We start from the raw sequence: 22,968 nt of genomic DNA, 5'->3' as shown, positions 1-22,968 counted from the left end.
GTGCAATGCAAAGTGTGTGTGCAATGCAACGTGTGTGTGCAGTGCAGGGAGAGCGTGTGCACACGCGTGTGTGTGCACATGAGCGTGTGTGTGCACATGAGTGTGTGAGCACAGGAGCGTGTGTGTGCACAATGCAAAGTGTGCATGTGATGCACATGGGTGTGCACACCCGTGTGCATGCACTGCAAGGTGTGTGTGCAGTTCAGGGAGAGCGTGTGCACACACGTGTGTGCACAGGAGCGTGTGTGTGCACTGCAAGGTGTGTGTGTGCAATGCAAAGTGTGTGTGCACTGCAGGGTGTGTGTGCACACTGCAAGGTGTGCTTGCGATGCACATGGCTGTGCACACGCGTGTGCATGCACTGCAAGGTGTGTGTGTGCACTGCAAGGTGTGTGTGCACTGCAAGGCGTGTGTGCACACTGCAAGGCGTGCGTGTGATGCACATGGGTGTGCACACGTGTGCATGCACTACAAGCTGTGCGTGCTGCACGGAGAGGGTGTGCATGAGTGTGTGTGCACTTCAAGGAGTCTGTGCACACTGAAGGTGTGTGCGCTGCAAGCAGCGGGCGTGCACACACATACACTGCAAAGTGCGTATGTGTTGCAGTGAGTGTCCGTGCACACTCGTGTCCGTGTCTGCGCTGCCGGGAGCGCGTTGTCGCCGCCCTCAATCGCCCGGTACCGTGGGTGCCCCCGGTCGTGTCCCCCCAACCCGGGGGCAGCTCGGAGCCGGGACCCGGGTGGGGGCAGCACCGGGACACCCCCCGGCCGCAGCCCCGGGGTCCTGCCCGGTGCCCGGTTCTCCCCGGCTCCCCCCAGTTCTCCCCCGTTTCCCCCGGCGGATCCGTCCGAGGAGCCGCGGAGGGGACGCGAACCCCGACCCTACGCATCCCCGACCCCCAGCGACCGCCGCACGGGGCCGGGGCCGGTGCCGCCCCGGTGGGCCCGTCCCCAGATCCCACAGCGGCGACAGTCGCCCCGACGGCGGGAGGACGCGGCTCCTGCTGCCCTGTCGGCGACACGGCTGTCGTGACACCGCCCCGCGGTGAGCGGATTAACGAGAACCCCGCGGAGCCTCCCCCGTGCCTGCGACAGCCCCTGTCGTGAGCAGCGCTGCCTCTGTCGCGACAGCCGCTGCCCGGAGCGCCGTCGGTATCGCCCCGTGGGCGCCCCGGGCTGAGCCCTCGGGGGAACGGGAGGGTCCGAAGCGGGTGTTCCGGAGGGGGGGTCCCCGCCTTGATGGGGCCCCCGGCGCGCTCCCGGCTCAGGCGCGCTCCCGGGGGAGGCGGGGGGCGGCGGCGCTCACGGGCGCGGGCGCGGACACGCGCGGGGGCTGCGCGCTCTGCCCCGCGCTCGGTCGCTCCCCGCTCCGCTCCGCTCCCTTCCCCTCCCCGCCGGTGTCGCCGCCGGGATCGTTGTCCCGGTAAGTGGCCGCGAGTGGACGGGGCGGGCGGGGATGCGGGGCAGCGGGGATGCCCCGTAGGGCGGGGAAGTGGGGGGAAACACGGCTGTGCGCCCCGTCTGTGAGCGGAGAGACCGGGACCGGCACCGGGACCGGCACCGGCAGCGCAGGGACCCGTCGGGCCGCCGTGTCCCGACAGGACGGGAGTGGGAGGGATGAATCACCGCGGCCGCATCCCCCGGTGCAGCCCCCGCTGGGGGCTCCGGGGATACCGGGGGGAAGATCGGTCCGAACCGCAACGGGAACGGGGGGAGCGGGGCGGGTAGACGGAGCCGCCTCCGTGATTTCGTTAACGTTCGTTTAACGGAAGCTCCGGGTCGCAGAAAACGATCGGGAGGCACCGGGGAGCCCCGAGGCAGTGGGGGGGTGACCGGTCCCGGTCTCACTGCTCCTCTCCGCCCGCAGCCCCCCCGCCGGCCGCCGGTATGAAGACGGAAGAGGCTCCGTCCTGCCTGCAGCAGGCGACGCCGGTCCTGGGCTTCGGTGAGTGCCCGAGAGACCGGGAACGGGCGCCACGCACCGGGGAGACCCTCGGCACCCCCAGCCCGGGCAGCACCCTCCCTGCCTTCCCCATCCTCATCCTCCCCGGCTGCTCTGGGGGTCTCGCCGTGTCCCCAAGTTGCAGCGGGACCCGCCAGCCCTGCCTGTGCTGCCCGTTTTCCCCCAGCCCTACGATCCCGCATTCCCCGCCGCGTTTATTCCCCACTCGGGAAGGAGATTCCTTCCCCCCCAAATTGTCGGGGTGACCACGGAGCACCCCCCGGCTCAGCCCGGCTTTGCCGTTTGCCAATTTGGCGGCGGTGAAAGCCGCGGCGAGACGTTGCCACGCCGCAAAATGCCGTCCTGCGAGCCCAAAGCGGCCGCGGCTCCGTGGGCTGAGGTTTGTCCTTAGCAGGCGTTGCAACGGAGCCTGGAAGGGACAGGGACACCGCGTCTGTCCCTTGTCTGTCCCCAACTCCTGGATAAACCCCTTTGGAACCTCCGCTGATTTTTGGGAGCATCCCCTGCAGGGCCCGGCCGTGATTGCGTGGCCGTCACCCGGCCATACCCGACTTTGCCAACCTAAAATTTAAATTATAGCCAAAATATCCGCCCGAGAGCCAGCGGGGAGTTTGGGTGCTGTGGGAGGGAGGGTCTGGACGCAGGGGGTTAATTTGGGATAATACCGGGATTAAGCACCGGAGCTGCGTCTCACCAGGTTGTGTCCCCGCGTTGTCCCTTTTCCCTTGCTCAGAGACCCGCAACGCAGCGCGTGGGGGTTCGCTCCTCCTTAACGCATCTGCTGGTCCAAACTGTTGCGTTTTTAGGAGCCGATGACTTTAGGGCAGCGCAGGCAGAATCTCCTTTACTTTCAGTTTTGTGGCTGCGGGGGATTCGGGGAAGCCGACGCTTTTCTCGGGGTTTTTCGCGTCCCTGCGGAGCTCGGGATCGCTCGCTCCTTCCCGTTGTGTTGCGGCATCGCAACAAGACTTGGGTGTGAATTATCGCTGGGTAACCTCTGCTCTGCACCCCACGGCAGGACCCGAATCCCCGGCGTCCTCCTGTCCTCTCCCTGGGCGACACGGAGGGACAGACGCAAGTTTTGGTCTCTCTCCCTTTCACGCTGATCCCACCTTCCCAAATCTCCCCGGCATTTTGCTCTCAGGCTCATTTACTATTAGATTACTCCCTGTTGGATTTTTAACCCCTAAATTAAGAGGAGCTGGGGATTTTGAGCCCCGGGTGCCTCCGACCCACTGGTCCCGCGGTGACACGGAGCCCTTGGGGCCAAAGTCAAGAAGGGTGGAAATATTTGACTCCAAAAAGGAGGAAAATGAGAAGTGGAGGCTCAGTGTGGATTAAATATCCCCAGTGAACCTCTGCACATGCCCGTGGCCTCTGGATGTGGCTGCTCGGTGCCTTGGCCGTTCACGCTACCCTCCAGGCACCGTTATTGCTCGGTTTTCCTCTTCTTGGGGTAAAAATCCCCATTTCCCCTCCTGATTTGCTGGATCCCCGTTGGCAGGATGGCTCTCAGGGGCTGGTCCCCTCCAGCTGATGCTGCCACCTCCAAATTCGAGCTGGGCTTAGCGCTCCCTCTCAACCTCTTGTTCCTCCAAGGCGCAGCTCAAGCGCCACAAGCTTCATCGTCCCCACAGCCCTTTGAGGGGCCCAGGCGGGTGTTACCCCAGGATCTATGAGTTTCCAAGAGCATCGGGAAGCTGGAGAGGACGGAGAGAAGGGCTCATAAAACCCAAGGAGCTCGGTGGTGGCCATTGGAGACGGTGCCGCCGTGACCCAGCTCCAGCGCAGCAGAGAATGGATTTATTACTTACTCCTTCACCTTGAAGTTATCGTGACAAAGCCTTTGAAGAGCAGCCATAGATTTACGAGTTGATAACACTAAGGAGAGAAAAATCCCAAAGCTCTGGAGCCTTTTTAAGAGGCTCTCGGCAGCAAATCTGGGGTGAAAGTGGACAAAACTCAGAGCCGGCTCTGTCCTCTGGCCTGGGCTGAGGTTTCCAACAAGTCTTCTGTGTCTCTGGTTCCCAAAGGCGAGTTCTCCGCGTCCTCTGCGATTTATGGTGCCAGAGCGGTGGAAATGGGGCTCACCTTGAATTGCCCACCTGCGGGGAAGCCCAGAACCTGCTGCTTTTGCAGACCCGACTTGGACGTTTCTTTTCAGGGTTGTCCCACAAAACCTCCATGCCCTTCTCCCTCCGCTCCAGCAACACCGCGTGGCTGTTGAAAAAACAACAGGAGATGAGTGCGAGGAGTTATGTGACGCTAAATATCACCCCCATCAAAAGGCAGAGACTGCAGGACATGATCCCCCCAGCAAAGGGAACCCCTTCCCCCTTACTGGGCGCTGGTTTAGGTTGGAAATTGAGAACAATTTCTTTACAAAAGGGTTTTTGGGTGTTGGAACAGGCTGCCCAGGGCAGTGCTGGAGTCGCCAGCCCTGGAGGGTGAACTGATGAGGTTCTTGGGGACATTTTAGTGACAGGGTTGGGTGATGGTTGGACTTGAGGTTCCCCAACCAAAATGAGTTGATGATTTGGTTATTCTAGGGTTCTGTGAGTCTACAACTCAATGATTCTATGATTTGATGATTCTATGATTCAGTAATTCTATGATTCCCTGATTCTCACACCGTCTCTCCCTTGCTGCCCAGGTTCAGACTCCAAGATGTGGGAGAGTTGTCAGAGTTGGACTCAGTGAGCTTAAGGTTTTCCAACCAAAATGAGTTGATGATTCGGTTATTCTAGGGTTCTATGAGTCTGTGATTCAATGTTTCCATGGTTCAATGATTCCATGATTCCATGACTCTCTACTTCCCCGATTCTCACACCGTCTCTCCCTTGCTGCCCAGGCCCCGACTCCAAGATGCGGGAGGTTACTAGGGTTGGTTTATGGTTGGACTCGATGAGCTTGAGGTTTCCCAACCAAAATGAGTTGATGATTCGGTTATTCTAGGGTTCTATGAGTCTGTGATTCGATGATTCTATGATTTGATGATTCTATGATTCAATGATTTGATGATTCGATGATTTGATGATTCGATGATTCAATGATTCGATGATTTGATGATTCAATGATTTGATGATTCGATGATTCAATGATTTGATGATTCAATGATTTGATGATTCGATGATTTGATGATTCGATGATTCAATGATTTGATGATTCGATGATTTGATGATTCGATGATTCAATGATTTGATGATTCGATGATTCAATGATTTGATGATTCAATGATTTGATGATTCGATGATTTGATGATTCGATGATTCAATGATTTGATGATTCAATGATTCGATGATTTGATGATTCGATGATTCAATGATTCGATGATTTGATGATTCAATGATTTGAAGATTCGATGATTCAATGATTTGATGACTCGATGATTCAATGGTTCCACGATTCCCTGACCCTCACGCCGTCTCTCCCCAGGCTCCGACTCCAAGATGCGGGAGGTGTGCGCCGGCTGCGACACCCCCATCTCCGACCGGTTCCTCCTGCGGGTCAACGAGCGCTCGTGGCACGAGGGCTGCGTGAAGTGCGCCGTGTGCCTGCAGCCGCTGGCCGGGACCTGCTACTGCCGCAACCGGCAGCTCTACTGCAAACACGACTACGAGAAGTAAGTGCCCTCCGGGGTTTTCCTGGTTTTCCGTCCCTCTCGGCTCGGTTTGGTGAAGTTGGGATGGGTTCCATCATGAGGTGGGGCTCTGGAAGGAGGTGTTGGTGTCATGGTGTCGCGGTGTTGGTGTCACGGAAGTTGGTGAGATGATGAGGACCACAGGGGTGTCCTGCGAAGGGACGTTGTCCAAACAGAGGGACAGGAGAGGTTGGTTTTGATTGAATGTGGTGATCTGGTGGGGATGAAGAGGAAGGGCTGGGCTGGTGGATAAAGAGGAGGAAGGGCTGAGTTGGTGGATGAAGAGGAGGAAGGAGGAGCTGGTGGATGAAGCGGAAGGGTTGAGTTGGAGGATGAAGAAGAGAGGAGGAGCTGGTGGATGAAGAGGAGGAAGGGCTGAGTTGGTGGATGAAGAGGAGGAATGGTTGAGTTGGTGGATGAAGAGGAGGAAGGAGGAGTTGGTGGATGAAGAAGAGGAAGGGCTGATTTGGTGGATGAAGAGGAGGAAGGAGCTGGTGGCTGGTGGGATGGTCTGCAAGAAATAAGAGACTGAACACTTTGATTATGGCATAAAAAGTGGAGTTGCTCCCTTACCGGCTGCTGGGTCCATCCACCTTATTCAATCAGAGAAATTTGGTTGGAAAAGCCCCTCGAGATCATCAGCTCCATCCATTAACCCAACCCCAGCACTAAAATGTCCCCAAGAAGCTCTTCTGTTCACCCCTCAGTGATGGCAGCTCCAGCACTGCCCTGGGCAGTCTGTTCCAACGCCCCACAGCCCTTTGGGGAAGAAATCACCCCCAATTTCCATCCTCATCCTCCTTCTCCAGCCCCTTCCCCAGCTCCATTCCCTCCTTTGAACTCACTCCAGCTCCTCACGGTCTTGGTTGTCACCTCCAAGCCCGCGGTTGTCACCCCTGAGCCCCATGCCCCGTTGTGACCCTCCTGCCTCCGGGAAGAACCGGTGACACACCGACACCCGGGGATGCCGGGAAGACGCTCCATCAATCCCCTTGAAGTTTGGCAGCATCCTCTAAAGACTTAACAGCCCAATCTTATCTTCCCTGTGCTTCATAAACCCAGCGCAGCCTCCTCCCGGCCGCTGACGCAAGTGCTTGGCAGCGATGGGGATGGTAATAAAAATACCAGGGCTTGCCCGCTTCCCCGGGTGGCTGGGAGAGGCAGGACGGGGCTGTTTGAAGGAAAAGGACCTCTGGAAGGTCCTGGAAGGTCCTGGATTTGGCTGTGGGGCGGGTGGACAAGAGCCAAGCGCTGCAGCGGGTTTGGCCGCCGTGGTTAAGAGGAACCAGCTAAACACATTTGCAAAATGGGTCTGGAAGGAGCGTTGTCTTCTCCTCTGGGCTGAGCTGAGGCCAAGGGTGGCGTTTCCATGTGGAGAGGTCTTGAATGCTAAAATTGCTTATTTTTCTATTGATTTTCGGGCAGGGTAGCATGGCTGTGGTGTTTTTCTTAGCGCCGGGCTCCGCTCCATCCCTCTCTAAAGTATCTCGGGTGATCTCAAAAACACCCCTTGGGGTCTCCAGCTCCTCAAAAGTTGGTGCTTCAGGCCCTTCTGAAGGCGTCTGTGCTCAGCACCTTTGTGCTCCCAGCATGGGAATTTTCAGGGAGGCGAACTCTCAGTCCTCCCGTTTGCAAATCTTGTCCCCCCAGAGGGTTCGTTCTTGGCCTTGACTTCCCCAAGCCCGCGTTTTTGGCCGGCGATGAATCCCACGCCGTGTCGCCCGGGGCTCGCAGCGCCGTGACCCGGCGGGGAGACCCGTCTGGCATGGATCCCTCCCCACGTGAAGCCGCGCGATGAGAGGAAAATGCTTTAATGGAGAGATAAGCCAGCAGCTGCAGCTGAGCGCGGGGGAAGGAACTGTTGATCTGGAGATGAAATGTTAAGCCCGAAGATGGATGTTGTTCTGCAGTCCCTATCCTATAAAACCGCAATATGAAGGGGGTTTTTTGTGAGATTCTCCTCTTCCCCTTACACCGGGGGCCCCGCCGGCTCTGCCGCGGTTGCTCAAGCACCTGCCCTGTAAATCCAGCTCTGAGGGGGGAGGAAGGGAAGATCCTCATGGCCGATGATCGAGCGGCTGCACCGGCCGCGTCCTTGTTGACTTTGAAGTTTGCTGAGCGGGATGGCGGGCGGTGCGGGGGCAGCCGGGAGGGATCTGAACCGGGCGCTGGCGGCCGTTCCCGGCTCCTCCGCGCGCTCCTTCGGCCCATGTGGAGATGATTTGCTCGTCCTCACACAGATACGGGCTGAACTCGGCTCGAACCTGAACTTTGCAGCTTCTCCATCGCCCGGCGGCTGCTCTGCGCTTTTTGCCCAAATTGGCCTTTTTTTCCCCAGCTGGTTGTAGAAGCGAGAGGGTTGAGGGGGATTTGAGCTGCATCTCTTTTTGGGGTCCCCCCTCCAGGGGCTCTTCTTGTCATCGCTGGGTGGGATGTGCGGAGGGTTTCCAACCAAAATGATTCTAAGATCACCTCAGGGTCCAAAATGGTGCCAGGATCACCTCAGGGATCAAAATGGCGTCAGAATCACCTCAGGGATCAAAATGGCGTCAGAATCACCTCAGGGATCAAAGTGGCACCAGAATCACCTCAGGGTCAAAATGGCGCCAGAATCACCTCAGGGCTCAAAATGGCCCCAAAATCACCTCAGGGTCAAAAATGGTGGCAGAATCACCTCAGGGATCAAAATGGTGCCAAGATCACCTCAGGGATCAAAATGGCCCCAAAATCACCTCAGGGTCCAAAATGGCGCCAGAATCACCTCAGGGATCAAAATGGCGCCAAAATCACCTCAGGGCTCAAAATGGCGCCAGGATCACCTCAGGGATCCAAATGGCGCCAAAATCACCTCAGGGATCAAAATGGCGCCCGAATCACCTCAGGGCTCAAAATGGCCCCAGAATCACCTCAGGGATCAAAATGGTGCCAGAATCACCTCAGGGCTCAAAATGGCACCAAAATCACCTCAGGGTCAAAATGGCGCCAGAATCACCTCAGGGATCAAAATGGTGCCAGAATCACCTCAGGGCTCAAAATGGTGCCCGAATCACCTCACCAGCAGAGGGGTGAGCAGAACAATCCGAATGGAGCTGCTGGAGAAATGGGAAATAGAACCTGATTTTACTCATCGAGTGGAGTAAACAGGTTGAAGCAGCGGTTGGGACGTGGAGGGAGGGCGGAGGGGACCGAAAGGCTCTCGTGCAGCCAAATCTGACCCTCCCTGTTGGAATATGGGGGGCTGACCCCGAGCCGGTGCCTTGGCAGCAATTCTGAGCGAGCTGGTTAATGTTTAAATCTGTGGGAGGGCTCCCCCCCCAGCAAAGATCTCCCGGGACAGGAGTTGGACATAGGGAGCCCAAGCTGTGTGCAACCAGCGCATTCCAGGAGCAGGAGTCAGGCCCTAAAAATGATTAAATCGGTGTCGAAACTAGGATTCTTTGTTTTAATTTCGCCTTGTGGTGGGATTTCTGTTTGGCTTTTAAATAAAGAAGTTTCCCCGTCTCCTGCGCTGCACTTGGGACATCGAACCGTGGAATAGTTGGGGTTGGAAGGGGCTTTCGAAGCTCATTTTAGTCCGACCCCCCCGCCATGAGCTACCGAAGAGCTTCCCGAGCATGAGGGTGTTAAAAAGTGGTGCTTGAGATGTCTTTATAACCCCAAGAAATGGGGATTCGAGGGCAAAACAGTGTCAAAACGTGATGGGTTATTCTAAGGGCTGATGCTACTGGACTTAAAAAGGGGGTTCGGCTTTGCTTTACCAAGTGGGGATCCCAGTTGTTTTGGGGGGATCTGTCCCCCCGTCCACCGGCAGCTTTTCCATCCGTTGAGCAACGGGGTCCCCATTGAGTCACATTGGGCCAGGGGGAGGTAACGAGAAGTGACAGCGCTCAGCAAATAAACCAGATAACGAGCCCCCTTGACGAGGCGGTGACAAATGGCCGGACCCGCAGGGACGAGGGAGGCGGGAAGGGACAAACCTGCAGCTCCTTGCAGCCCCTCCAGGCTGGGTGATGTGACCAGGGACAAACACCCATCGGTGGCACCATCACCAGGGCAAATTGTGCTTCTCGCTGGTGTATCTTGAGCTACTTTGCTCCTCCAAAGTGGGGGGTGAGCATAACCTCCATGGTGAGGAGCAGTGGGACCCTAGGAGGGCAGAAATGGGGCAGTTTGAGCCTGGCAAGGAGCCCAGCGCCCTGTTTTTTAGGGCAATCCCGCTGGGTTCGGAGCTTTTAATCTCCATAACCACCACCCTGGAGCGGGGCCGGTTCCCCAAAGCTCCAGCAAACAACAAATCTATTGCCTTTTTCCCCCCATCCCAAATTTCTCCTCCGTCCTCATCGGGCGGCTGAGCCCCGGCTCCCACCGATAGCGAAGCCCGACTGATGATTAATGGCGTTAATTACACGCAGCTATTCCTACCCCGCTTCTCGCCGTTCCCTCGCATGGGTTTGTTCGCAGGGCCCAGGAAATTAAACACTAAACTCTCTAATCACTGCGAAATGAAAGAAATATGCAGATGCGCCTTGAGCGCCATTAAGGAACCAGCCGCCACGTGCTGTCTGTTCCCCGGCGCTCGCGGGTTGTTTTTCGAGCGGGGGGAACACGTTGTGGGGGAGGAAGAACTTTGTTTCATCCCTTATTTTTTTTAGTTTAATTAAATGTAATTTACTTTGATAGATACTCTTTTGGGCTGGTTTTATTTTGCCTTCTGTGTTTTGTGTCCCGTGGCTTTGAGTCTCTCCTGGACCCAAGTCACCAACTTTCTTACCCCTGGGGCCCTGTGGCCAGAGTTTAATATCAGTTATGCCTTATTTTCAAATTAATTTGCTTTCTCTTCTGATGAGGAAAATATGAACCCAAAAAGATTTAGATATCAAAGTCTAATTGAAGGTTTTGCCCCCCCAAAGTGTTGCAAAGGGTTTGGATCCTTGGCACGGCCACCGAAAGATGTTTCTTGTCCCTCCTGGGCTGCAGGTGACTTTGTGGCACTGGGAGCCATTGGGGATGCTGGGGGACACGGGCCAGCGGGCAAGAGGCCTCAGGGCAGCCCAGGCTTCCACAGGGAGCTCGTTAGGGCCAAGTTCATTAGCACGGTGCTGAGAGATGCGCGACAGCTCCGCCATTCCCTGCCGTCTCCCCTGAGTTCAGTTGGGGAAGGATGGGGGAAGTTTGGCTGGGAGGGGTTTGCACCGGACCCGGATACGCTGCGTTCTAAGCGTGTTTCCCGCGGATTAATTGTGTTAAGAGGCAGCACAACCCCGTCGGGGTCTGTGGGTTCCTGCGAGATGGGGTGTGAAGCAGCGAGCTTGGGCGCCGGTGCCATTCCCGTCCTGTCCGTCTGTCCCAGCTGGACGTCCCGCACGGGCACCGAGCCCCGTGGATATTCCCCCCTCATCGACTTTCCCAGCGCCGGCTCCTCCAGGGAACGGCCCTGGATGTGGACGGAGGGTCCCGGGGGTGTGGATCCAGCATCTCGGTGCGGAGCCAGGGACCAGCAGAGGGCGGCCGTGGAGGAAACGGTGCCAGAAATGAACTCGGTTCGCGGCGGTGCCAGGGGCTGCGGCGCCGGGAGCTGCTCCTGGTGGGCAAAGCGGAGCCCTGGGCTCTCAATGCTTTAAAATTCAGCTTTTTCCCAGACGCAGGGATTCCTGGAGCCTGTTTTTCTCTCTTATAATCTAAACAGAGGATGCACTGGGAGGTATTTACAGGCGGAATTTGCATCAGAGACCCCACAGCTGGTGCGGCCGTGTCCTGGTTTTGGTTAAAACGAGACCAATTTTCTTTTTAACCAAAACATCTTGATTTGCAAGGATCCTTAATTAACGCTGGATTGTCGCATCAATTTCTAAACTCGCCCAACCTGGAGAACGCGGCCCCTTCTTTCCAAATTGAATTATCGGCCCGATCCATAATCTGCTTCCAGCTCTCCCTCGTAATGCAATTAAGCTTAACGGTGGTTAATTACGGTTCATCCTCACTATCCGGGTGGCAGCTTCACACGTCTTGGAGTGCCCACGTGGCTTTTTTGCCGTGATCTTGCCAATAATGGTGATATCGGTCAGTCCTGCATCCCAAATCCCTGCCCTGATTCCTGGATGTGGTTTCACCGCTACCAGGAGGAAGTTGAAACTATAAAGCCTGTAAAAAACAACAAATAAGGTGCACAACTTTAATTACCAATATGTTTTTCAAGCGGTTGCGTTAACCCCAAAGAGCGGCGTAATTCACTCGCAGCGTTAAGTTTAATTTAGGGCCTGGGTTTAAGCGGAGAAACGAGAGGCCGTGTGGCTTGTTTAATGAGCCTTTGCTAGGCTCCTGCTTAGTTAAACTGGACTCAAGCTCAAGCTACAACCCCGCTTAGTCCTTAACTCCCTTTCTCTTCGTTCCTCCATCACAAGGCAGGTGCGGCTGTATCTCCCTCGCTCTTAATTCACCCAGTTTCTCGAGTTAAACATCGCGGCAACTTTACATTCAATAGTTTTCTTTTTTTCCTAAGGTCGCTATTAGCAAAAATGCACCTTTTCTATAATAAACCCTCAGTTTTGTGCTGAAGTAGCGTCCTGGATGCCTCTTAGGCTGTGGCTGCTTTGTGCGAGCATTTGAATCCTTTCTAAACCGAGCCTTGGGTGCTGAGCTCTGAAACCCATTGGGGGCACCAGGGGAATTTTAACAGCGAATTTATCCCCATTTGGAGCTAAAATATCGTTCCTGGGGGTGGCAGCGTCCTTGTCCCATCACCTGCCACCAAACAGCCCTTTAGAACAGCGCCGAGTTCAATTTAAACCGCATCTCCCAAGCTTGTTCTTTCCTCAATCAATATTGCTTTTTACATCATATCTAATCTCTTTTAGTCCTTCGCTCCCCCCCCGCTTCCCACCCCCCCCACCCCCCCCTCCCCGAAGTAAAATTTAATTAAATAATTCTAATGAATGTTTAATGATGTTCTTTTGTCATTATTAAATCTGTAATAAAAGTGTCTGCGGTCCTTCTCCCTCCCTCCCCCCCGGCTCCGGTACGCGGGGTCCTGCTGTCTCCCTTGTTCCCCTGCCGTCCCCCCCTCTCGCGGTGACAACGGCGGCTTTCAGCCCTGCAAACAGGATATGAGAAAAGGAGAAACAGGATATTGAGCTGGGATACTATCTGGATGGGTAATATCACCCCTAGCTACTGAGCGAGGGAGCCCTTCTGCTGCCAGGCATACTAATGGGGACGCGGAGCCTTTCAGCGCGCCGGGGCGAAAATGGACGATCGGGATGGATAACGCGGGGTTTTCAACCCAAAATGAGCTCTTGGGTTGCGCTTGGTTGAGGAGAAAGCGGGGAAACAAGAGGAAAGGGAAAGGAGGTGGTGGTTGACGTCTCAGAATGGTGGACAGGAGCAGGAACTCGGCCTCTTCTCAACAAGGGAGAATCGCCGTAAATAAGTTCTCGTTGTTTTAAAGCAGGGATTGAAGTTTCCTAAGAGCTCGGCCCAACCAAGGGACCACCCCAGCTTTGTGTTTGGAGAATAAAAGCATTACAATAAGATTGTGATTGGATATTAGGAGAAATTAGGAACAATTTCTTCCCCAAAGGGCGTTGGCAGTGCTGGAGCCGCCAGCCCTGGAGGGTGAACAAATGAGGTTCTTGGGGACATTTTAATGCTGGGGTTGGGTTGTGGTTGGACTTCATGATGTTGAGGGGCTTTTCCAAACAAAATGATTCGAAGATCACCTCAGGGCTCAAAATGGTGCCTCAATCACCTCAGGGATCAAAATGGCGGCACCAGAATCACCTCAGGGTCCAAAATGGCGCCAGAATCACCTCAGGGATCAAAATGGCGCCAAAATCACCTCAGGGATCAAAATGGCAGCGCCAGAATCACCTCAGGGCTCAAAATGGCGCCAGAATCACCTCAGGGCTCAAAATGGCACCAAAATCACCTCAGGGTCCAAAATGGCGCCAGAATCACCTCAGGGCTCAAAATGGCACCAAAATCACCTCAGGGTTCAAAATGGCGCCAGAATCACCTCAGGGCTCAAAATGGCGCCAAAATCACCTCAGGGCTCAAAATGGCGCCAGAATCACCTCAGGGCTCAAAATGGCGCCAAAATCACCTCAGGGATCCAAATGGTGGCCGCAGAGGCACCAAAATCTCCTCAGGGCTCAAAATGGCACCCAAATCACCTCAAGGCTCAACTGGTGGCCCCAGAGGTGTTGGGGTCACCTCACGCCATTAAAACCCTTGAGGAGCTGGAGCGGGTTGGGAGGAGGGAACGGAGCTGGGGAAGGGGCTGGAGAAGGAGGTTGAGGTGGAAATTGGGGGTGATTCCTTCCCCAAAGGGCTGTGGGGCGTTGAACGGGCTGCCCAGGGCAGAGCTGGAGCCGCCATCACTGGGGGGTGAACAGAGGAGCTTCTTGGGGCCATTTTAGCCCTGGGGTGGGTTATGGGGGGACTCCATGATCCTGAGGGGCTTTGCAGAGAAACCGATGCCACACTTGCTCACCATAACCCCTTTAAGTGTGCCCTGAAGAGCATAAAACCAAAGCTTCAGCCTTAATTTCCAGCCTAACGCAGGCCTGGAGAGACTCAATGGCTGAATCCCGCCGGCTCGCGGCTCTGAGCCGGCCTAAAGTGGGATTAAAGCCATTTTGGTGTCCCACCATCTCCCCATTTGGGATGTGTTTGGAATGATTCTCCTCCTTTTTGACCTTGGAAATGGTGTTTTTTGGTGGCTCGTGGTCCTGTGCGGTCCCTGTATCACTGGAGCATCCCACTGCCACCAAAGAAAGCACCAGAAATGGGTAAAACTCATTATTGGGACCCATTTCTCCATCACCTGCAGGGAGGGGGCGTGAAGGGAGGTTGGTTTTTTGGGGGGGCACGCGCTTTCAAACGCATTTAACCCCCCTTTTCCCACCATAGCGCCGTCCCCCCAATCCACCCGCATAGCGACACCTCAAACAACCCCTCCTTTGCGGAGAAAAGGACTAAAAAACCCCCCCCCAAAAAAAACCACCACCCCGACACTTTTTTGTTAGCATTCAGCAGCGATATGACAGGCGCCCTATGAATTCTGGGAGATTTTAATAAAGAAGACAGGCCTGTGAAATTTAATAAAAGAGTTCATCAGATTATATGGTGATGGCTCGGTGCCACCGCGCTGGCAGCAATATCCTCGCAGCGGGGGGGTTTAACCCCTTGAGGGACACAACGGCAACGCAGTATTAAATCTTTCAGCGGCGTTTCACTCGTGTCGCTTTAATATTTATGAATCTCTCCGGCTTTTGGGGAACCTCTTTGGTGTTGTTTTGCTTTTGCGGTTTAGGTTTTCGGTAGCCGCGGTGGTTTCGTTCCATTCGCTATCTTAGTCAAGCGTCGACATGAACCTCATAGGGGACGCTGATGGTGTTTCCAGGGCCGTGCTTGTGAGACGCAGCTTTTTGGGGTTATTTTTTATAACGTTAACCCCTCCTCGATGTAAAACTTCGGGGAGGTCTCCAAATTCCTGTTCTACACGCCACCCTCAGCCTTATAAACCACATTCCCAACCATGGATCGAGAAGGTTGGGTCGTTCCCTCTGTGCGACCACGAAGACCCAACATCAATAGCGTGATGGTGCCTTTTCCCCTCTTGCCTTTTAGTGAAACGTTTAAGCGCCATAACTAACACCTGTTATTTTAAAGCTGGTTCTTTTTCTGCTCCTTGAGCAAGAACTTTGAAGGCGGTTTGGCTTTGATTTACGTTCTGACGTAGAGGAGGTTCGGCCGCATTTGGGTCTCGGCCGTTTCCAAGAGACACAACGACATAACGACACAATTAAGTTATTTTCTGGGGGTGAATCTATTCACACAACCCACAAAGAGCTTTGGAGGGAGCGCAAAGCAAAGGTGATTGCTGTCCCCAAATCACCCCTTCCCTCCCCAACCCAAACGCTGCCGGAAAACCAAGCAGAAGGGAATTTCCCCCCTTTAATTGCTCGGTGTGGCTGAACCAGGGGGGGAAACGCTGTTGAATGAAGGGGCAGATTGTGCCGCCGCCTCCTTCTCCCCCTTGTGCGTCCCCATCCCCGTCCCCATCGAGGTCTGGAAAGGCCCTTTGCAAGTTCCACTTCAATATTTCAGACGGCTACAATGGATTTTGCAGCTCAGTGTTAAGCAAACAGACCTTGCTTAAGCCCGGACTGCTTCATTTTGCCTAAACCCTAACTAAATAAGCTCGCTCCACGAAGCGCGGGCCTCCCGGCTTATTCCTTGCTTCATTAACACCTTTTAATCCCATCCAGACAATCGGGTGCCCCCCAAATTACCCTTCCCAGGCCTGGGGAAGTGTCATGGCAGGTCGGTCAAATCATTTGCTCGTCCCCATCTGGAGAGCTCGAGCTCCTCCGGAGCCACAACACGGGTGCTCCGCAAGGATTAACGAGGCTACCGGGACTAAAATCTATTAAATCAAGTCCAAGAAGTGTCTGAAAAGCCGTCGAAAGATCCAGGAGCTCCACAGCTGGATGGATACGGTCGCTGAGCTTCTCAAGGGGGAAATCGGTGACGCGCTGGGCCCTCCTCAACGTGGTAAAAAGGAGACGGCGAAGCCATGGGTAGGGTGAAGGAATCAAGCGGTGGAACTGTTTTTCATGGAGGATGTAGCTCCTTGTTATAGGGTGAGTGGCCATCAGCTGCCCAAAACTGTCTCTGTAGCTCAAAAAATTGCCCCTGTAACCCCAAAAACTGTCCCTGTAGCCCCAAAGCTGTCATTGTAGTCCCCAAAACTGTCTCTGTGGCCCCCAAAACCGTCCTTGTAGCCCCCAAACCTATCTCTGTAGCCCCAAAACAATCCTTGTGGACCCAAAAACTGTCCTTGTAGCTCAAAATATTGTCCCTGTAGCCCCAAAACCATCCTTGTAGACCCAAAAACTGTCTCTGTAGCCCCCCAAACTGTCATTGTAGTCCCCAAAACTGTCTCTGTGGCCCCCAAAACCACCCTTGTAGACCCAAAAACTGTCTCTGTAGCCCCAAAACCATCCTTGTAGACCCAAAAACTGTCCTTGTAGCTCAAAAAATTGTCCCTGTAACCCCAAAAACTGTCCCTGTAGCCCCAAAACCACCCTTGTAGACCCAAAACCTGTCCCTGTAGCCCCAAAACCATCCTTGTAGACCCAAAAACTGTCTCTGTAGCCCCAAAACCATCCTTGTAGACCCAAAACCTGTCCCTGTAGCCCCAAAACCATCCTTGTAGACCCAAAACCTGTCTCTGTAGCCCCACAACCATCCTTGTAGACCTCAAAACTGTCCTTGTAGCTCAAAACATTGTCCCTGTAGCCCCAAAAACTGTCTCTGTAGCACCAAAACCATCCTTGTAGCCCCAAAAACTGTCCCTGTGGCTCCAAAACCATCCTTGTAGACCTCAAAACTGTCCTTGTAGCTCAAAACATTGTCCCTGTAACCCCAAAAACTGTCTCTGTAGCACCAAAACCATCCTTGTAGCCCCAAAAACTGTCTCTGTGGCCCCCAAAACTGCCCTTGTAGACCCAAAATCTGTCTCTGTAGCCCCCAAACCCATCCTTGTAGCCCCAAAAGCTGTCTCTGTAGCCCCAAAATCACCCTTATACCCCCAAACCTGTCTCTGTGGCTCCAAAACTGTCCTTGTAGCTCAAAACATTGCCCCTGTAACCCCAAAACCCCTCCCTGTAGCCTCACAACCCATCCTTGTGGCCCCAAAACCTGTCTGTGTTGCCCCCAAAACTGTCATTGTAGCCCCCCAAACCATCATTGTAGACCCCAAACCATCCTTGTAGCCCCAAAACTGTCCCTGTGGCTCCAAATCCCCATTCCTATAGCTCCAAAACTCCCCATCCCTACATCCCGTGAGGAATTTGTGAACAGAAATTAAACTCTGATGGGATATTGAGGAAACGAGCGGGTTAAACAAGGACATGGGGTCAAATACAAGTGGAGGGGTGCGGATTTGAGGCCTATGGAGCACAAGGGTCCCTCCAAAACCAGCGGGATGTGGTTGTCGGGGGTTCCGGGTGCTTGGAATCGCTCCGGTTGTTGCCGAGGTTGTTGTTGTCACCCTGTCCCGCTTGTTCCCAACCACATTTTGCATTACAGACCCAAGAACCCGCCGCTTTTTGGGCGGACGGTGTGTGTCCCCATCCACGGCGCAGCCTCCCAAACCCGGCCGCCGAGACGAGTTGCGTTCCTATGGCAACCCAAACAATATTACCTCGACTTAAACGGATTCGGGCAATATTAAAACCAGGCTCTTTAGGAATTCCCGGTGTTGGAGGGGGCTGAGAATTTTAATTTTGTGTAATGCGAGCTGACACCGTGTTTATGAGCTGCTTGCTGGATGTTTTCTTCAATTAGTACAAAGCGGAGCGGATTTGTTTGCGGGGCTTAGCGGGGAGACAAGAGGGTTATTGAGTTACCCTGCGGTACCGGCGCTTCCCTCATCCCATGGCTGCAAAAAGAAGCCCTTTTCCAGGTTTCAGTGTGAGTTGGGAATGAGCTGATAGAGAGCAGCGTAGGGGAAAGGGAGCTGGGGCGCCTGGGGACAGCAGGGTGAGCATGAGCCAGCACTGGGCCCTTGTGGCCAGGAAGCCAATGGGACCTGGGGGGATTAGAAGGGGGTGGTCAGTGGGTCAGAGAGGTTCTCCTGCCCCTCTGCTCTGCCTTTTAGTTCAGATACTATCAGGATATACTTGGGGAACATATATATATACATATATGTAATATATACAGCCATAGTACCCTGAGAACGCCCCATCTGGTCTGATGTGGGAAGCTAAGCAGGGTCGGGCCCGGTCAGTGCTTGGATGGGAGACCAAGTGGGAATAGCGGGTGCTGTGGGCTGAGCCAGCACTGGGCCCTTGTGGCCAGGAAGCCAATGGGACCTGAGGGGATTAGAAGGGGGTGGTCAGTGGGTCAGAGAGGTTCTCCTGCCCCTCTACTCTGCCTTTTAGTTCAGATACTATCAGGATATACTTGGGGAACATCTATATATACATATATGTAATATATACAACCATAGCACCCTGAGAACGCCCCATCTGGTCTGATCTGGGAAGCTAAGCAGGGTCGGGCCCGGTCAGTGCTTGGATGGGAGACCAAGTGGGAATAGCGGGTGCTGTGGGCTGAGCCAGCACTGGGCCCTTGTGGCCAGGAAGCCAATGGGACCTGGGGGGGATTAGAAGGGGGTGGTCAGTGGATCAGAGAGGTTCTCCTGCCCCTCTGCTCTGCCCTGGGGAGGCCACATCTGGAATAGTGTGTCACATCTGGAATAGTGTGTCCAGCTGTGGCCCCTCAGCTCAAGGACAGGGCCACCTTCCTGTGTCACCTCAGCTGGGTGTTCCCGCTCCGGGGGGTTACACTGGATGAGCTTTGAGGTCCCTTCAACCCCTGATATCCTGGGATTCTGTGAAATGTGGCGCATGACAGCGTCTTTAACCAGGTTTGCTAACTGCCCTGTCCCAAGAGCGGCGGGAGGGTGATTTGCAGGTGAATAAATCACTTTTCCCAGCTTGGACGTTTGGTTCCATGTCTCCATGTCCCGCTCCATCCATCGTGCTCCAAGCTTGCTTTGGTTAAACAATATTCTGGGTGTTTTCCCCAAGCAACCGGCAAAACCACTGAGGTTAGAAACATCAAAGGACGCAGGGAATGCTCCAGCATCTATACAGATAAAAATGTGGAACAAGACAGAGAGTTTTCCATCAGTTTTTTCCCTAAACCATCCAGTTTCTTGCTTGGAGATGGGTTGGGATAGTGAAGTAAAGCTTCTGGTTTGGCAGCTCCATGTTTTGAGTGTGTCTGTCCCTGGATTTGGGCTCCGTGGTGGAACCTGGGTGTTCAACAGGAGCAAACGCGGCTCCGAAAGACCCCGAGTCAAACGGTGTTTGTGTCGTTAGGTTCCCACAACGCGCAGGACTAATTAGAAGATAAAGCCGTGACAAGGTCTCGTTGCTGGGCATGGAGCGGAGAACAATTCCAGTTGGAAATAAGGGATGAGGAGGTAATCGGTCCCTAGAACATCATCCCAAGGGATGCGGACAGATCTGGGAATCCCTGTCCGAGATCCTCCGGGTTGCGATGAATCTACATCAGTGTTCTCTTCCAGCTGGGCTTAAAGTCCCGAAACATTAATAACTTAATGTTTAATAATATGTCACTGATCCCACCGCTGGCTCCATTTTCGGGTTGGTTTTATTCTTTTTACTCTTGCCCTTCTGCTGCAACAGAAGGATGTTGGTGTTAGGAAAGGCACAGATTGGGACTCAGCTCAGATTTAGACTGAGCTTGTGCCTTCGTCAGACAGCGAGAGGCCGTGGTTAAAGGGCTGCTCTTTACTCCCAGCTTTATCAACTCAGATTCGCTCGTTATTATTATTTTCAAGCGTGAATTACAAAGAGGGAAAGGGGAGAAAGACGGAGGGACAGGAACACGCAGGCGAACGCGTTCACACAAAGGAGGGAGAAATCCCAGCCCATTCCAGCCGGAATGTCCCGGCCACTTCAGCCCAAAGCCACCGCGCAGCACAAATCCACGGTGGTATTTGGAAGGGCTGAGCCCACCCCTGTAAAGCCTCTTCATCCCGCTCCGCAGAGTTTGCCAGGAGGATTAACCCAGTCTTGTTCTCAATCCCAGTTTATGAGTTCCCTGCTGGTGGGGAAGATCCTGTGTGTTTAAACAACAGCCTAATTAATCCCTATTTTATTACTTTCTCTTGTCAAGTGGCTAAATAGAAGCTGTCAGCCGGCAGCCACCGCTGCTCACATTTGTTTAGATCCCAAATTACTTCATCAGAACCATCTGCTCCGTACGCGGGGCGCTCAGCAGTTGTTTGTTTCTCTCTCTGGACACGGCGTGGGGCACAAACATCCCCCCCGTGGGACGCCCTGTGTAAGGGGACAGTCCCTGGGGATGGGCCTGGAGGGCTCCACAAAGCCCTCTCGCTAGGAGCAGCCTAACAAAGCCGGGCTTTGAACAGCTTGAGGAGGGGACACAGAGCTCTGTATGCTGGGCCGGGCAGGTTCGTGTTCCTCCCTGGGGCTGAGGAGGCTCAGAAAACCCCAGAGCCCGGGTGGGATGGACTCAGGTTGCACAAGGGGAAGTTTAGATTGGAAATTGGGGGTGATTTCTTCCCCAAAGGGCTGTGGGGCGTTGAACAGGCTGCCCAGGGCAGAGCTGGAGCCGCCAGCCCTGGAGGTGAACAGAGGAGCTTCTTGGGGACATTTTAGTGCTGGGGGTGGGTTATGGTTGGACTTGATGATCTCAAGGTTTTCCAACCAAAATGAGTTGATGATTCGGTTATTCTGGGGTTCTATGAGGCTGTGATTTGATGATTCTATGATTCGATGATTCTGTGATTCAATGATTCCATGATTCTATGGTTCAGTGATTCCATGATTCAATGATTCCATGATTCAATGATTCTATGGTTCAATGATTCCATGATTCAATGATTCTATGGTTCAATGATTCCATGGTTCCATGATTCAATGATTCAATGATTCCACGATTCAATAATTCAATGATTCCATGATTCAATGATTCAATGATTCCATGATTCAATGATTCCCTGATTCTCGATTCAATGATTCCATGATTCAATGATTCCATGATTCCATGATTCCCTGATTCAATGATTCCACGATTCAATAATTCAATGATTCCATGATTCAATGATTCCATGATTCAATGATTCCCTGATTCTCGATTCAATGATTCCATGATTCAATGATTCCATGATTCCATGATTCCCTGATTCAATGATTCCATGAGTCAATGATTCAATGATTCCCTGAGTCAATGACTCTGTGATTCAATGATTCCATGATTCCCTGATTCAATGATTCCCCAAGTCAATGATTCTGTGATTCAATGACTCCATGATTCAATGATTCAATGACTCCCTGATTCTCTGATTCCCCGATTCTCACGCCGTCTCTCCCTTGCTGCCCAGGTCCCAACTCCAAGATGCAGGAGGTCTCCAGGGTTGGGTTAACAGTCGGACTCAATGATCTTGAGGTGCTTTTCCAACCAAAATGATTCGCTGACTCTATGACTCTTGCTGGGACGTGCTCTAAACACCCACCCCGTTCTTCCATCAGCTTCCCAAGCCCCAACCCACGGCCGATCCTCCCCCCCAACGCGTTTAACCCCCAGAACCTTCTTTACAGGCTGTTCCAGACCAAGTGCAGCAGCTGCTTGAAGGCCATCGCCCCCTCCGAGCTCATCATGCGGGTGCTGGAGAACGTCTACCACGTCCACTGCTTCTACTGCTGCGAGTGCGAGCGGCGCCTGCAGCGAGGGGACGAGTTTGTGCTCAAGGAGGGGCAGCTGCTCTGCCGCAGCGACTACGAGAAGGAGAAGGAGATGCTGAGCGCCATCAGCCCGGCGCCCACCGAGTCCGGTGAGGGTGGGGAACCTTGGGCAGGGCAGGTAACGCTTGGTTCCTAATTAATTATAGCGAAAGCTTCCGTGGGAAGAGATGTAGGTAGGTTGGGGTTGGAGCATCTTTTCTCCTTGAAAAGGCAGACAAGAGTATGAGGCTGCCAAGGTTTGAGGCTCTGAGATATTAGGAAGGGATGATCACCAGCGTGGCCCATCAGCCCCATCTCTGAGCCACCCATGTTCCCCCGAGCCACCGCTCAGTCCGGGAGCTTCGCTGGCTTCATCCTGCCCTAAATCCCACCTCGGAAAGAGCAAAACTGAATAGCATTTCTCCCAAATCCTCACCTGGGGAGGTGGTTGGATCACCACGACGGGTCTCTCCTTGCAGTGAAAAGCGAGGACGAAGACGGCGCCCACTCGCACGGCAAAGGCGGCGAGGAGACCAAAGACCACAAGCGCTCCAAGCGCCCGCGCACCATCCTGACCACGCAGCAGCGGCGGGCGTTCAAGGCCTCCTTCGAGGTCTCCTCAAAGCCCTGCAGGAAGGTACGAGGCCGCTCAGCACAAGTGCTGGCTCGGATCCTCTTAAGCGCAGCTTAAGTTCTGATCCAGCTCTCCGGGTTTTGTGGGCAGGTAAGAGAGACCCTGGCGGCCGAGACGGGCTTGACGGTGCGGGTGGTGCAGGTGTGGTTCCAGAACCAAAGAGCCAAGGTGAGTGACGGTTCCTGTGCCACCGTTGGGTTTTGTGGACCTGTGGGGCATCACACACGCTCGTTCGGTTCAAAAGGAACGTAGAATAGCACAGAAACAGAGAAAATGGTTAAAAGAACAGATCCCCACAGACCCACCTCGTCCTACAACACGTATCTAGTAGTAGGAAAAGCTTAAAGAGAAATACAAGAATTGATTAATTATAGATATTTGCAGGGCTTAACATATTTCACCCATTTTTTTGTTATTACTGTTTTTCTCCTTGCTTTTTCCCTCT

General features: G+C 53.9%; 1 protein-coding gene, 1 long non-coding RNA gene and 1 pseudogene across 2 annotated transcripts in view; 2 read left to right on the top strand and 1 right to left on the bottom strand.

The window, feature by feature from the left end:
- Positions 1-935: 935 nt before the first annotated feature.
- Positions 936-22,968, top strand: part of LOC136113941 (LIM homeobox transcription factor 1-alpha-like) — a 30,099-nt gene continuing 8,066 nt past the window's right edge. The window contains exons 1-6 of the mRNA XM_065859210.2: positions 936-1,423; positions 1,868-1,945; positions 5,399-5,585; positions 21,767-21,999; positions 22,369-22,526; positions 22,614-22,691. Of these exons, the coding sequence (XP_065715282.1) occupies positions 1,240-1,423; positions 1,868-1,945; positions 5,399-5,585; positions 21,767-21,999; positions 22,369-22,526; positions 22,614-22,691 (918 nt within the window). The 5' untranslated portion in view covers positions 936-1,239. The remainder of the gene's footprint in view (positions 1,424-1,867; positions 1,946-5,398; positions 5,586-21,766; positions 22,000-22,368; positions 22,527-22,613; positions 22,692-22,968) is intronic.
- LOC139826006 (5S ribosomal RNA) lies at positions 18,605-18,723 on the top strand (annotated as a pseudogene).
- Positions 18,797-22,505, bottom strand: LOC139825998 (uncharacterized). The gene is made up of 3 exons (XR_011736127.1): positions 22,326-22,505; positions 21,756-21,943; positions 18,797-19,816 (listed from the first exon to the last, which is right to left on the bottom strand). It is a non-coding gene; the product is annotated as an uncharacterized lncRNA (long non-coding RNA).

The sequence above is a fragment of the Patagioenas fasciata genome, chromosome 32, assembly GCF_037038585.1.
Source record: "Patagioenas fasciata isolate bPatFas1 chromosome 32, bPatFas1.hap1, whole genome shotgun sequence".
NCBI classification, from domain to species: domain Eukaryota; kingdom Metazoa; phylum Chordata; class Aves; order Columbiformes; family Columbidae; genus Patagioenas; species Patagioenas fasciata.
Note: the sequence above shows the minus strand (reverse complement) of the source record. Positions and strands in the feature narration are given on the sequence as shown.